This window comes from Delphinus delphis, chromosome 2, assembly GCF_949987515.2.
Source record: "Delphinus delphis chromosome 2, mDelDel1.2, whole genome shotgun sequence".
Classification (NCBI taxonomy): Eukaryota; Metazoa; Chordata; class Mammalia; order Artiodactyla; family Delphinidae; genus Delphinus; species Delphinus delphis.
Window position 1 is genome coordinate 53,386,617 of NC_082684.1, and position 16,087 is coordinate 53,402,703.

Consider the following 16,087-nt stretch of genomic DNA (forward strand, 5'->3'; position numbering starts at 1 on the left):
GGGTGGGATAGGGAGGGTGGGAGGGAGGGAGACGCAAGAGGGAAGACATATGGGGACATATGTATATGTGTAACTGATTCACTTTGTTATAAAGCAGAAACTAACACACCATTGTAAAGCAATTATACTCCACTGAAGATGTTAAAAAAAAAAAAAGAATGAGGTAAAATGTATATTTTTTGAAAATCAACATCATAAAGTGTACTAAATATAATTCAATATGATGTACTTTAGGTGAAAGGAAAGTGTTCACAGATTTGGTAGGTCTGTGATGAAAGAAGGAATTAAGGGCAAATAAGCTAACATATATCTGGGTAATTTAAAAAATAGTGCAAGTATAAAGTATGATAATGTCCAATAAATTTTTTAAAAATGAGGGAATTAAAGTTCATGACTCAATGACATATGTCAGAACAGGAATAAAAGGAACAAAGTGTTCTAAGATTATTTTGTCTAAGAGGATGGTAAAGGTATTAATTGATGTTTTGGGATAACTTAAGTAGGCATATTGCATGCTTTAAGACAATCAATAAAGTAATAGAAACAGAGCAGTTAAGTTCCCAACTAGTAGCAGGAAAAGGGTTAGAATAATGATATAATCCATTAATACAAAGAAAACAAGGAAAGAAAGATCACAAAACAAACAGAAAGAATAAAATAACAGGAAACACTTGTACCCAAATATATCAGTATATTAAACTGAAATGATTAAAGTGCTAAGTACTCTGGGTAGAAGAAAAAGATTGTTTGACTTTTTTGAAAAAATAGAATATAACAATGTGCTGTTTAAAAGAGTTGCTAGTAAAATATAAGGTTACTGAAAGTATAAAAGGATGGAAAAGACATAACATGTAAATATTAACTAAATGAAAGCCGAGGTAACTATATTAATATGAGACAAAATAGAGTTTTAAATGTTAAAACATTAATAGAGATAAAGGAGATAACTCACAAAGATAAAAGTTTCAAATCATCAATAACATAAAGGCGATTTAAATTTGTATGTAATGAATAGCATTGCCTCAAGTTATGTAGAGCAAAAAGGAGACAGGACTACAAGAAGAAAATTTTTAAAAGCTTCTACCCTTTTAGAAGAGTTCAACACTTTCTTGTACGTTAATCCAAGTAGAATAAATGGGGCAAAAAAAAAAAACAAAACCCTAACAACTATATAAATGATATGGACAACACAGTTATCAGACTTAACCCAATAGATCCACATCACATCCCCAAACTACAGACTACTCCTTTGAAAGCACAAACAGGATAAAAATCGATCATATTCTGGGAGATAAAACAAGTTTTAACAAATTTCAGTTGATTTAATATATATGAATTGTTTTCTCTGAATATGATTCAGTTAAGCACAAAATCAGAACAAAGAAAAAATAAAACATAACCATATGTTTGGAAATAAAGAAGTACTTGGGTGCACAAATTCAACATGTCCACCAAACTCCAAACTACCCCTCCTTTCTTCCCTGTCTTCATCATTCATCCCCCTCTTGTCTAAGGCATCATTTATGGTCCCATGACATTGCCTTAGTTCAGGCCTTCTCTTTGAGGTTCATGCTCCTCCTATCTGCCACAGTATGCCTTCTAAAAGATTGGTTTAATCATATAAAGGCTTTATTTAAAAATTTTTTAAAGACCCTCAGTACCAACAGGATAAAATTCAAACTCCATAACATGACATTCAAGGATCCTTGATAGAGCCTCTGCTTTTCTTTTCATCTTTATTTCTTCCCAAGCCTTCGTGCACCTTTTATGCATCAGTTATGCTATTCACTTATACTTCCCTAAACACCCTGTTCTCCCTGTCTCCTCCTTACCTTTGCACCTACTTACCCCTCTACCTGGGATGTCCTCTCTTACTATTCACCCACCTGACCATTTCCTATATATCCTGGGAGATACAATTCAAGTATCACATTCCTTGCCTGGTCAATCCTCATAGTGTTATTCACTTCTTCACTTTCTACCCTACAATTGTTTTTTGTACTTCAGTTTTTTAAATTAGCTATTTAAATGTCTGTCTATTGCGTTAGAGCATAAACTACATGCTGATAGGATTTTTTTCTTGTTCATTTCTTTTTCTATTCTTAGCACTTATATAAGGAGGGCTCAAAAATTGAATTTATGAATAAAATTAAAATTCTTACGGTAGCTTAAACATATTTGTGGAAAGAAGCAAGAAGGGTCAGTCAATATGTTGGCTATGAGAAAGGAGAGCAATATTATAAAAAGTAGATGGAATGACATGTAAAGAATATCAGATGGCACGTTTGGTGTGGTAGTCCTAAAACCTTTTAGCATCCTGAAGGAAGGGCTTCCAGGTGGAGTTGTACAGCTTTTATACTGCACAACTCAAGAGGGTGCCATACATGAACCATATCATTAGAGCCCAGGAAATAATTGTTATTTATTATGACAGTTGGGAGTCATCATTAAGAAAAGACCTATATTTTGCATACCCTAATGAGAGAAATGTGTAACACCTTTTGGAAATCTTCCCATCAAAAACAAAAAGATTAGGTACCTAATGTAGCAAGTTTTGATTGTATGGGGAAAAAAACTCACAATTAAGCCAAATAAATGAGCCATTGCAGTGGGTTGAAATCCATATCCACCTGTGGTATAATTTGCAAAGTTTGTTTAAGGTTTACGCATAAATATTATGACTTGCAGTCAAATTCTTTCTGACTGAATAATTTAGAAAATAAATTTATATACTTGTGTTACCCATTTTATTAAATAATTGGTATCCAGAAGCCCAAGGACTGAGCCTCATATGGGATAATTAGAATTCACTGACTTGAACCAATGGCTTCGTCTGCTTCAGAATTTCATGCTAGTGTGGATACTCTGCTTTTATACCCAGAACATCATTTGCTTGCTAACAGTATAAACCAAACATACTTACGACATTTTTTTCTGGGAAGCAACTAGAAAGAAAAAATAAACTCTGCTTAGTTTCACCTGCAAATGATTTTTTAAAGCAATGAGTCTTATTCATTGCCCACACTCGGGAATCACGTTTCCCTACCCAAGCTGAAATTCCCAGGTCTAAATATGTTCTCCACCCACCTCTTAATATTCCTTCCCTGTTGCTAGATGTATTCTTGAAAATAGCTTCTCACAGTAAGAGTAGCCCCTGGCTTATTGCAAACCACATATTTTATCTGTTTTAATATCTCTTTTCTACAGATCCTCCTGCTGTGGAACCAGCATTTCTGGAAATCCGGCAAGGACAAGACCGCAGTGTCACTATGAGCTGCAGGGTCCTGAGAGCCTATCCAATACGGGTGCTGACCTATGAGTGGCGCTTGGGAAACAAATTATTACGGATGGGTCAATTTGACTCTCAAGAATACACAGAGTACCCAGTGAAGAGTCTTTCCAACGAAAACTATGGGGTTTATAATTGTAGCATCATAAATGAAGCTGGAGCAGGGAGATGCAGCTTTCTTGTTACAGGTAAGATGCTGAATATTTTGCTTTTTTTTTTTTTTTTTTTTAGATCTTGGGAGTTTAGGCTTATGTCAATATAAGAATGAAAGCATTTTGCAGATCCATGGAGCATACCATGAACAGCTTGACTGTTCATATTTAGAGCTTCTACTCATTTATTTTCAAGGAAAGTCTATTTTAGTAGTTAAGATAGTTAATGTACCTATAAAATTAGAAGTTTATGTGAATTCAAATAGAGTTGGTGATGAGGTTGGTTATGTTGAGTGTTTCAGTAATAAAGTGACAAACCTTAACTAGCTTTATTTAGATCAAATTGCAAATATTAATACATGTTTTCTTTTGCAAGTTTAAAATCCCTTGCAATCCAATACCTGTTCTGGTTTTAATAGTAGAGAGTGATTTCTTTCTTTTTCTTGTTTATTTATTTATTACCTCTTAATGTATGGTGAATCTTCATTTTGTCCCTGGCTTACCATAGGACCACAGATATTCAAAGGGAAATCAATATAGTTGTATCTGGTATATAATGAATTAGAGAGAATTATCATTTTTGATATCATTATCTTTTAATGTATTTAAGGAAATATTAAATCTGTATTAAATTATACATGTTTATTTAAATTATTTTGGTAATCTAAAGTAAATCTGTGTAATTTTTGAGCTAGGGTTTAGGCATACATTAAAAGGATATACTCCTTTTCATTATTATTTTGTTCTAGATAAAATTAGTTGAAACGGTTATAGTGTTTATGCTACTAAAAGAAGAAACTGGACATTGTATGTTATCTGGAAAGCAATCATAAAAATCATGATTAAAATGTTTCAGAATTAATTAAATCTTGTTCATTGGTAATATAAATTCTTATTAATAAGTTCTTACTCATAAGAGAGCTCTCTAATATGGGTTGCCTTGAGACATTTTTGCTTCCTGAAATGGGATATTAGGTGGATAAAATACAATTGACTAACCAAAGAATATGAAGACATCCTCTCTGCTGGATCTTGCCACTTCTTGGTTTTGCAATCCCTTTTATTAACATTCAGTTGAACTTAAGGTTTTTCTACTTTGATACTTAAAATAAACTATTAAAATGAAATAAAAAATCCCTAGGACAATTACTTACATGGTGATTTAATTTTTCTTCCTAGGAATATTTACAAGGGTAAGAGAATGTACTCTATTACTCTATGGGGTAATTTAAATGGCATAATATACTTTCATTCCTTATTTATATGTTATTATCCCAAGCAATAAGAATCCTTCAAAGGCAATTGTTTTTCACATATTGGTACAAATGGAGCACTTTACTTTCTTTCATTAACCCTCCAAAATAAAAATACTCCATAAAATTAACTAAACCCCTTTCTTCAATCTTTTTGGCTTTATACACATTCTGATTTTCTCTGGTGACACTGTTTTCTAACTTTGACTGGTTTAGACCATGCTGCCTCTGCAAGATTTTCATTTGTTCTCTATTATATGATCCAAATCCTATTTTTTGAACTAGAAGACAAGCTGAGACCAGAATAAACACTAGCTCCATTCTCCCATTCCAGATCCATGGGGTGCAGTAAGTAGATTTCAGTAGTTGCAGGAAGGAATAAACCTGTTGTGGTTGCCCCATAGGGGGAGAGGAAACAGCCCCGTGCATTAATTTGTTTCCAGTGTGCATTTTTCGATCTCCAGGTCAACCTCATTGTTTCAAGATCTCCACATAAAATCTAATAAAGTTTTGGTTTTTTTTTTTTTTTTTTTTTTTTTTTTGCGGTACGCGGGCCTCTCACTGTTGTGACCTCTCCCGTAGTGGAGCACAGGCTCTGGACGCGCAGGCCCAGCGGCCATGACTCACGGGCCCAGCCGCTCCGCGACCAGTGGGATCCTCCCGGACGGGGGCACGAACCCGTGTCCCCTGCATCGGCAGGCGGATTCTCAACCACTGCGCCACCAGGGAAGCCCCTAATAAAGTTTTGAAGAAGAGAAAAAGAAATGGTTGAATTCCAAATACAGTATAATTCAGGAAAATATATAAGGAAATCAATGATTCCATAGAATCAGACATCTGGAAGAAGCTTTGAAAGGCTATTTACTTTTCTACTAAAACATACCAGAATTAGTAGTAATCCTTATCAATTTCCCATAATTCAAAACTCTTTGAAGCTATGCAGAAGAGAACTAGAGAATATAATATATGCAAGGATTCATATATTTATTATGCATATGTTCTTTACCCACAAAGCAGATCTTTGAAGACAATTCTTTTCCCTTGAGGCCCAAATTAACTAAGAAACATTTAAATTTTCAAAGTTATAACTATTGTACCAAATTTAAGAATTTAAACTCTTCCACTTGCTTGTCCTAAATGTCCTGAAAGTGGACTTGATCTGACTGCACATCAAAATGTACAGAATTGAACTAAAAGGCAATGGCAGCCCTCAAGTCTATATGTATTCTAGCTCCCAGGAAAGCTCAAAAGTTCGGACGTGTTTTCTTCATTTATATCATGAGTATGCAATGTGTGTGGGTGTTTGGAGGTAGGAGAGTGGGGTTGTGTTTACCAAGAAGTCAGAGGGGCTGTGAGACTATTTTCCTGAAAAGGAAAAGAAGATAGTAAGCAAAGGTATTTTGGGAAGAGTGACCAACCTAGCTTGTTGTGCACTGTCCATATTAGAGAATATTAGCTATAATACTACAAAATACTGTGTATTTTCATTTATTTTATTTACTAGTATTGTTATAGTGAAATTAAGCCTAGTTTTTTTGTGTTTTAAGCCTTTGTGAACTATGGCAGAAACCCGAACACCATTTATCATATTTTTCTGTGGGAGAATTTTTACAAGTTCTATAAATAAATGTGACATATTAATTTATTGTAATAAGTCCACTTGTAAATGTGCAATTCCAAGTATATATGTATAAATACATAGACATAAGTATTTCTATATTAATAAATAGTTTTGTACTGTTTAGCAGATCACTCAACTGGGCATGGATTTCACTTTATCACAGGTTTAAATGCTCCAAATTAACATTTGGAAAAAATGTTTTTAAAGACTTCAAAGCATCTAGGCACATTCATTACATTACAGATATGAGTGAATAACATGCTAGGTTAGATCCTAGCCCACAGCTTGATCCAGAAAAGAAAACCAGTAAATCTGCGATGATGGACTAGATAGAGGGATGGCCAAGAGTGAATGATTAAATGGAAGTAATCTTACTGAAAATTATTTTTTAATGGGAAAAGAATGAGGGTGAAAGAGTAGTTCAAGTTGAAAATATGTAGTGGGCTGAATAGTATCCCCCAAGAAGGTAAATCCATGTCCTAATCCCCAAACCCTGTGAATATCACTCTATGTGGCAATACATGATTAAGTTAAGGATTTTGAGAGAAGGAGCTTATCCTGGATCATGTAAGGTTAGTGAAAGATTTAATGTCCTTATGGTTGCATGATAGAGGGCCCTAGCATTTTGCTGGTTTTGGGCTGAAGGCCACTCTCATGTCTTAGAATATTTCTGCAGGTCCTAGAGATCACCTGTAATTCCTTGTCATACGTGCTTTTCCAACGTGGCTGCTTAATTCATCAAGCCATGAGGAAGAGTCTCTAGCTCTAGTCTGTTAAGATGGAATCTTATGTAACATAACCTAATTACTGAAGGAACATCTCATCACAGCTTTTTCCCACCCTCCATGGGAGAGAATTATACACAAAGACATTAATAACAGAGGTAGAAATCACTGGAGTCACCTTAGGTTCAGTCTGCCACATGTATCAACATTACCTACTGCTAGGAGTACTTTTAAATACAACCTACATATGAAACTGTTTTATCTATGGCAATAGTTAAAGAAATTCCTCATAGTTTAATCCCTTTCAATAAACATGGCAAATAGGGTTTTACAAACAAAAATTTGCCTGTGACTGTTGCTTTCACCTCTAATTTGGAAGTATTTGTACTGGGATTGTGCATCCTCTACTTTTCTTTTGATATATTACAACATTCAGATTGACATTTTGGAACTACTCTTTTCTCCATATTCAGCACCAGCAGATCAGACACATAACCAAAATTAGACAGATCCTAGAGAACAAATTAAGCAAGAGTGAGACATTTTTATGAAAGGGAGTACATGCTATCACTCAATGAATGTAAAGAAATTGAGGATGACTGAGAACTGTGATATGCTTAAGACAGGCTGTTGGATTACTCTAACATTACTTAGTTCTAAAGAATGAAAAGGATGAAATAACAACCAAGTCAAATTTGACTCCAAATCACAACGTTTTATTCTTGTTTTCTAAAGTCAGATTGAGTTATGTAGTAACCAGATAGAAAATGTATTTTATTCTCTGGTAATGCATACGTTTGTGCTATTCAGCTGGTTACTTGTTTGTTATGAATGTCTAAACATGAACAGCATAACATTGTAGAAAAACCATTAGAACTATCAGAAGTAAGAGCAAATGAACTAATGGAAAAATATCTAATAAAATTCCCTGTGATAGGGCTTCCCTGGTGGCACAGTGGTTGGGAGTCCGCCTGCCGATGCAGGGGACACGGGTTCGTGCCCCAGTCTGGGAAGATCCCACATGCCGTGGAGTGGCTAGGCCCGTGAGCCATGGCCTCTGAGCCTGCGCATCCGGAGCCTGTGCTCCGCAACGTGAGAGGCCACAACAGTGAGAGGCCTGCGTACCGCAAAAAAAAAAAAAAAAAAAAAAAAAATTCCCTGTGATAACTCTAAAAGGCAAAAAATTTCAACGTCAAATATTTTTCAGAGCCAAAATTCTGTTACATTTATTAGAATTTTACTTATGATGATAACAGGTAGACTAATGGATCCCAGTGTTTCAGCCAGCATTATGAATTACAGTTATGTTAAAACTATAGAGCAGAAAATGCATTATATGTCCTAAGAACTCTTGATGTATTCTATGGTGTACGAAGTGATTCCACTTGTATTCTTTTCATTCAAACAATTCTGCTATGTGTGTAAAAGAAGCAATATCACCCTTGTATGAAAGGTAAGCTAATAGAGGCTAAGGAAACCAAAAGTAAAATGTGTATCTTCTGACTGTAAATTCAAGCTCTTTTTGACACACCTCAGTAACTCTTTTTTTTTTTTTTTTTTTTTTTTTTTGCGGTACGCGGGCCTCTCACTGTTGTGGCCTCTCCCGTTGCGGAGCACAGGCTCCGGACGCACAAGCTCAGCGGCCATGGCTCACGGGCCCAGCCGCTCCGTGGCATGTGGGATCTTCCCGGACCGGGGCACGAACCCGTGTCCCCTGCATCGGCAGGCGGACTCTCAACCACTGCGCCACCAGGGAAGCCCTCAGTAACTCTTTTATTAGTGGTTCTAAAGGAATTTTTGGATAATTAAGCTAGATAAAATGTAGATGAATCCATGCTGAACCTAAAAAAGTAGAAATAAAAATGTAAATATTAATTAAGGAAATAATACTATCACTTAGCAAAACTTTTACCAAAATATTTACTTTAATATTGAATCTAATTTATGCAATATTTTAGAGATGGAACAGAAAGGGCTGATTAGAGGAAGGCTTATAGGAGTTTGTGTTGATTCCATCCTAGTCCTTACCTGAAGATTGGGATGCATAGATAAGGTGAAACTGTTGAGGCTTAGCACACTCTTCTATATCAGGTTCAGAGCAGAAAAGTGACAGTAGAGTTCAAACAGTGATGGAGAAAGCTAGAATTTTCAACTTAGCAAAGTAGGATATACCTTCTTAAAATTCCGAACATCCTGCTGAGATATCAGAATGATTAAGCCTTAGGAGTCAGGGCCTTGCTTGAAAATAAAGACTTATTCTAGATTCTCCCAAACAAAGGCTAACACCAAGCCCCGATAAGATTCATGGGGAGGTAGAATTTGGAAGTAGAGTTCCACCAATTTGTAAGAGCAAGTCTCTATGTTCTCCATACATCTCACCCTGATAAAATGTAAAAAGGCAGAATACAAAAATTTGAAGTGATTAGCAGGTAGCTGAATTACCTACTAGAATAAACATCGACACTCTTTAGAGGAAGAGAGCATAGTCCAGTTATCTATAATATATTATATAATATGTATTACACATTACAGTGTAATAATGTAGTGATAATTACTAACAATGCTCAATAAATAATAAAAATTACCTGACATGCAAGGAAAATAGGAAAGTGTTACCCTTAGTCAAGAATAACAGTGGTCATGGGACTTCCCTGATGGTGCAGTGGTTAAGAATCCTCCTGCCAATGCAGGGGACATGGGTTCAAGCCCTGGTCTGGGAAGATCCCATGTGCTGCAGAGCAGCTAAGCCCATGCGCCACAACTACTGAGCATGCGCTCTAGAGCCCGAGAGCCACAATTACTGAGCTCGTGTGCCACAACTACTGAAGCCCATAAGCCTAGAGCCCATGTTCCGCAACAAGAGAAGCCACCGAAATGAGAAGCCCATGCACCGCAACGAAGAGTAGCCCCTGCTCACTGCAACTAGAGAAAGCCCATGTGCAGCAAAAAATACCTAATGCAGGCAAAAATAAATAATATAAATTAAAAAAATAAACTTAAAAAAAGAGAGAGTAACAGTGGTCTTTTAGAAACTAACCCTGAGATGGCCCAGATGTTGGATATAGCACAACCTAGCTATTATAATAATTTCAAAGTATTAAAGGAAAATATGTTCAAAGATTTAAAGATAAATGCAGTATTTATGAGCAAATGCATAAGAAATTTCAGCAGCGGGAAAAAATCCTTTAAAAAATAACCAAATGCAAACAACTATAACTAAAACGGTATAATAACTGGAATGAAAAAATTACCTAAATGGAATGAACAACATATTGGAAAAGGTAGAAGGGTCAGTGAAATTGAAGACAAATTGAAAGAGCTGAGACAATCTGCTAGGTAGAAAAAAGATTGAAGACTAAAGAAAAGAGACCTAAGGACCTGGAGGATAATGAAAAATGGCCTAAAATAATTGCAATTGAATTTCCAGACGTTCTAGAAAAGAAGGAGAATGGGACAAAAAAGAAAATAAAAGTTTTTCAAACCCACAGATCCAATCATATCATGGAACACAAACCAAGAAAAAATACAAATAAAACCACACCTAGGCACATCATAATCCAATTGCAGAAAACCAAAGACAGAAAGTTTTCAAAGCAGCCAGAATAAAAATGATATTGTGATGATATGCATGACAGTTACCTTCTCATTAGAAGCAATGTGAGCTAGAAGACAATGACACATCTTTAAATCTTTAAACATCTTTAAAATACTGTCAGTTAATAATTTTATTTCCAGTGAAAATGTGCTTTAAAATAGGGTCAAACAAATATATTTTTCTGGAAAATGAAAGCTGGAGAATTAGTAGTCAGTAAAACTGTACTACAAAATATGCCAAAACATATTCTTCATATTAAAGGGAAAAGTTTTCAGTGGAAACCAGGATCTACATAAAGAAATAAAGAATCTTTTCTCCTATGTTTTCTTCTGTGAGTTTTATGTTTTCAGATCTTATATTCAAATCTTTAACCCATTATGAGTTAAATTTTGTGTATGGTAAAAGACACGTGTCGAATTTCATTGTCTTAAATGTGGATATCTAGTTTTTTCAACATCATTTTTTAAAGAGACTATCTTTTCTCTGTTGTATATTCTCGGTACCTTTGAAGAAGATCAGTTGACCATATATGAGTGAGTTTATTTCTGGGCTCTTAACATACACACCTACACACCCACACATGAACACAAGGAAACTTTTGGAGGTGATGGATATATTTATTACCTAGATTGTGGTGATAGTAACAGGAGGTATACATATGTCTAAATTTACCAAATTGTATTATATTAATTATATTCACTTTTTTTGTATACCAATTATACCTCAATAAACATGGGGAAAAAATGGAGTGAAGATGATCAGATCCAGTAAATAGGTGGGTAAAGATAAATTTTTTTATAATTTCCCTAGTAAACAGCTGTGCAAACAATGGTCAGCAAATTACAGCTTGGGCACCAACCAACAGTTTTTATAGATAAAGGTTAATTGCAACATAGCTGTCTTCACTTGCTTATGTATTGTCTATGGCTCCATTCATGCTACAACAGGAGAGATGAGTAGTTGTAACAGCAACCATATGGCTCATAAACCTAAAATATTGGGTTGGCCCAAAAGTTCATTCAGATTTTTCCATAAGATGTTACTGAAAAACCCAAACGAACTTTTGGGCCAACGCAATATTTACATCTAGCCCTTTGAGGAAAAGTCTCTCAATCCTTGGTTTGAAGCAAAAATAATAACATTATAAGTTAGGGTTTATAACATATCACGAACCAAAATGTTACAGCAATAACACAAATGATGGGATTAATTTGAGTTGTATTTTTCTAAATTTATAACATTTGTGAAGTAGGAACTGAGAAGCAAATAGGGACCTCAGAGAAGCATGAAATGTGAAGTGTGATATATTAAGTGATACAATATTGACTCTAAATAGAATAAGTTAAAGTTGCATAGTTTTTGCCATACAGAAACTTCTAAAAAGTTTTTTTAAAAAGTGGTGCATTGCTGCAGTGAACATTGTGGTACATGACTCTTTTTGAATTATGGTTTTTTCAGGGTATATGCCCAGTAGTGGGATTGCTGGGTCATATAGTAGCTCTATTTTTAGTTTTTTAAGGAACCTCCATACTGTTCTCCATAGTGGCTGTATCAATTTACATTCCCACCAACGTGCAAGAGGGTTCCCTCTTCTCCACACCCTCTCCAGCATTTATTGTTTGTGGATTTTTGGATGATGGCAGCACTATTTACAATCGCCAGGACATGGAAACAACCTAAGTGTCCATTGACAGATGAATGGATAAAGAAGATGTGGCACATATATACAATGGAATATTACTCAGCCATAAAAAGAAACAAAATTGAGTTATTTGTAGTGAGGTGGATGGACCTAGAGTCTGTCATACACAGTGAAGTAAGTCAGAAAGAGAAAAACAAATACCGTATCCTAACACATGTATATGGAATCTAAAAAAAAAAAAAAACTGGTTATGAAGAACCTAGGGGCAGGACAGGAATAATGACACAGACCTACTGGAGAATGGACTTGAGGACATGGGGAGAGGGAAAGGTAAGCTGGGACAAAGTGAGAGAGTGGCATGGACTTATATATACTACCAAATGTAAAATAGATAGCTAGTGGGAAGCAGCCACATAGCACAGGGAGATCAGCTCAGTGCTTTGTGACCGCCTAGAGGGGTGGGATATGGAGGGTGGGAGAGAGGAAGACACAAGAGGGAAGAGATCTGGGGATATCTATATTTGTATAGCTGATTCACTTTGTTATAAAGCAGAAACTAACACACCACTGTAAAGCAAGTATACTCCAATAAGGATGTTTAAATAAATATCAAAAAAAAAGTGGTGCATTGAAGAAACTAAAATACATTTGAATTTACTCGAAATATCAGAGGAAAAGATAACAAGTGAATAACAACAACAAAAACACTGAAGGGACAATGAAAACAATGAGCAAGATGATAGACTTTAACCCAATTATATTAATAATGACATGAAATGTAAATGAACTTAACACTTCAGTTGTCAGAAATCACTGGACTGGATTTTTGTTTTGTTTTGTTTTTTGCGGTACGCGGGCCTCTTGCTGTTGTGGCCCTCTCCCGTTGCGGAGCACAGGCTCCGGACGCGCAGGCTCAGCGGCCATGGTTCATGGGCCTAGCCGCTCCGCTGCATGTGGGTTCTTCCTGGACCGGGGCATGAACCCGTGTCCCCTGCATTGGCAGGCAGACCCTCAACCACTGCGCCACCAGGGAAGCCCTGGACTGGAATTTTAGAAAAACAACAAAAAGCAAGCTATCTACAAGATAGACACTGCTATCTACAAGAAACACATGTTAAATACAAAGACACAAAGAAGCTGAAAGGACAGGATGGAGCAATACATAACATGCAAAGAGCACATAAGAAAGCTGACATGACTATATTATTGCTAGACAAAATAGACTTCAAGACAGAAAATTTTAAGAGTTAAAGAGGGACATTTAATAATAGTAAAAGAGGAATTTACAGGGAAGGTTATATAGATATAAATATGTGTGCACCTAATAATAGAGCTTCAAAATTCATAAATAAAGTGCCAGGAGGAATAATCTACTCATAATTACACTAAAGGTTTTAACATCCATCTATGAATAATTTATAGAATATGTACCCAGAAAATCACTAATGTTTGAGAAGATCTGGACCATACTACAAGCAAACTAAATTAATTGATATTTGTAGATTATCATACCCAAAGTTGTAAACTACATATTGTTACATGTGCACATGGAATACTCACCAAGATAATATGCTGATCAAACATTTTCCTTCTAAAATTGGGAGCAAAACAAAAATACCCACTCTCATTAGTCACAAATATTGTACTGCAGGTCCTTACCACTACAATAACACAAGGAAAGTAAATAACATGCATAAAAATCAGAAAGGAAGAAACAAAGTTATTTCTAGTCACAGATTATGTCGTTGTTTTTGAAGACAATGCTAAATTATCTATGAGAAAATATACTTGAATTAAGATAATTTAGCATAGCATAGGGTATGAAATTAGTATGTAAAATCAATCATATTTCTGTATAATAGCTACAAAAATTTGAAACTGAAGGGTAAAAAATACCATTTCCAGATCAAAGTGTAAATAAATTTAATAAAATATGCACAAGACGTACACTGAAAAATATTTAAAAATTGCTGAGGGATATGAACCGAAATAAATAGAGAAATATACCAAGTTCATATTTTGGAAGAATTAATATTGGTTTCATACTTATTGTCTCCGAATTGATCTACAGATTCACTGCAATCCCAACAAAATACCCAGCATGGTTGTTTTTGGTTTTGTTTCTATAGAAATTGAAGAGCTGACTCTAGATTTTATTTGGAAAGCTAAGGCTTAACAATAGCTAGACCTATGTGCAAGGGGAAAAAGAACAAAGTTGGAGGACTCACACTACCCTGTTCCAAGTCTTACTGTAAAGTCACAGTAATCAAGATAGTGTGGTTTTTGTATAAATATAAACACATGGTTCATTGAAACAGGATAAAAGATCCAGGAATAGACCTCTAAGGTCACAGAGATGATACACATATGGTCAAATGAGTTTTTCAAAGTCACCAGCATAATCCATTAAGAAATGATAGTCTTCTGAATAAATTGTGCTAGAACAACTGGATATTCATATTAAAAAAATAAACCTTAAATAATACCTCACATTACGCACAAGATTAATTTAAAATTGATTGTAGATGTAAATATAAAAAATTAAAACTGTAAAATTCTAGGAGAAAACTCAGGAGAAAATCTAGGCAAATTTGGAATAGAAAGTAAACCCCAAAAATCACCAGTCATTTAAAACTAATACAAATAATAATAATACAAGCATAATTAAAACTGCAGTCTTCCTGCTCCTCAAAAGACCTCATTAAAAAAGGAAAAAGCTTCCACATATAAGCAATATCATATGACATTTGTCTTTCTCTGTCTGACTTACTTCACTCAGTATGACAATCTCTAGGTCCATCCATGTTGCTGCAAATAGCATTATTTTGTCCTTTTGTATGGCTGAGTAATATTCTACTGTATATATGTACTACTGTGTAGCACAGGGAACTCTACTCAATACTCTTCAATGACCTACGTGGGAAAAGAATCTTAAACAGAGTGGATATATGTATGTGTATCACTGATTCACTTTGCTGTACACCTGAAACTAATACAACATTGTAAATCAACTATATTCCAATAAATTTTTTTTTAAAAAAATTATTGGTCTAAAGAAACAAAAAAAAAAGGGAAAAAGGAGAAAGCAAGCCACAGGCTGAAAAAAGAATTTGAAATACATGTTTGTGACAAAGTGTTTGTATCCAGAGTATATAATCCTTAAAATTCAATAATAAGACAAACGGTCCAAATAAAATTGGCAAGAGACTTGAATATACATTGCACAAAATAGCATACAATTGACCAGTATTTGTATTAAAACTGGTAGCCATCATTTGTTATCAGAGAAATGAAATTTAAAACACAACAAGTTAGAACTACACACACATTATAATGACAAAAGTTAAAAAGGCTGACAACAGCAAATGTAGGTGAGGATATATAGTCACTGAAATTATCACACATTCTTGCTGGGAGTGTAGAATGGGATTTCTGTTTTGAAAATGGCTTGTAAGTCTCTCAAAAACTTAAATATTTATTTACCAAGTGATCCAGCAATTCCACTCCTAGATGATTATTCAACAGAAATGAAAATGTGTATGTCTATACAGAGATTTATACACAAACTTTAATGGCAGCTTTATTTGTAATAGTGTCTGACTAGAAACAACCCAAATATTCATCAACAGGTGGCTGAATAAACAACTTGTGATCTAATCTACTCATGCAGTGGAATTTTACTCAGTCATAGAAGTGGAGAGAACTACTGATACAATACATGAATGGATGGATTTCAAAAACAATTATATTGAATAAACACAACTAGCCACAGAAAGTGCATACTTTATGATTCCATTTATATTAATTTCC

The 16,087-nt window shown here is 34.9% G+C and overlaps 1 protein-coding gene across 1 annotated transcript in view; it reads left to right on the top strand.

Annotated features, from left to right (window-relative positions):
* The window catches only part of MDGA2 (MAM domain containing glycosylphosphatidylinositol anchor 2), an 822,856-nt gene that overhangs the window by 706,510 nt on the left and 100,259 nt on the right, over window positions 1-16,087 (top strand). The window contains exon 9 of the mRNA XM_060004614.1: window positions 3,208-3,477. Coding sequence (XP_059860597.1) covers window positions 3,208-3,477 — 270 coding nt within the window. The remainder of the gene's footprint in view (window positions 1-3,207; window positions 3,478-16,087) is intronic.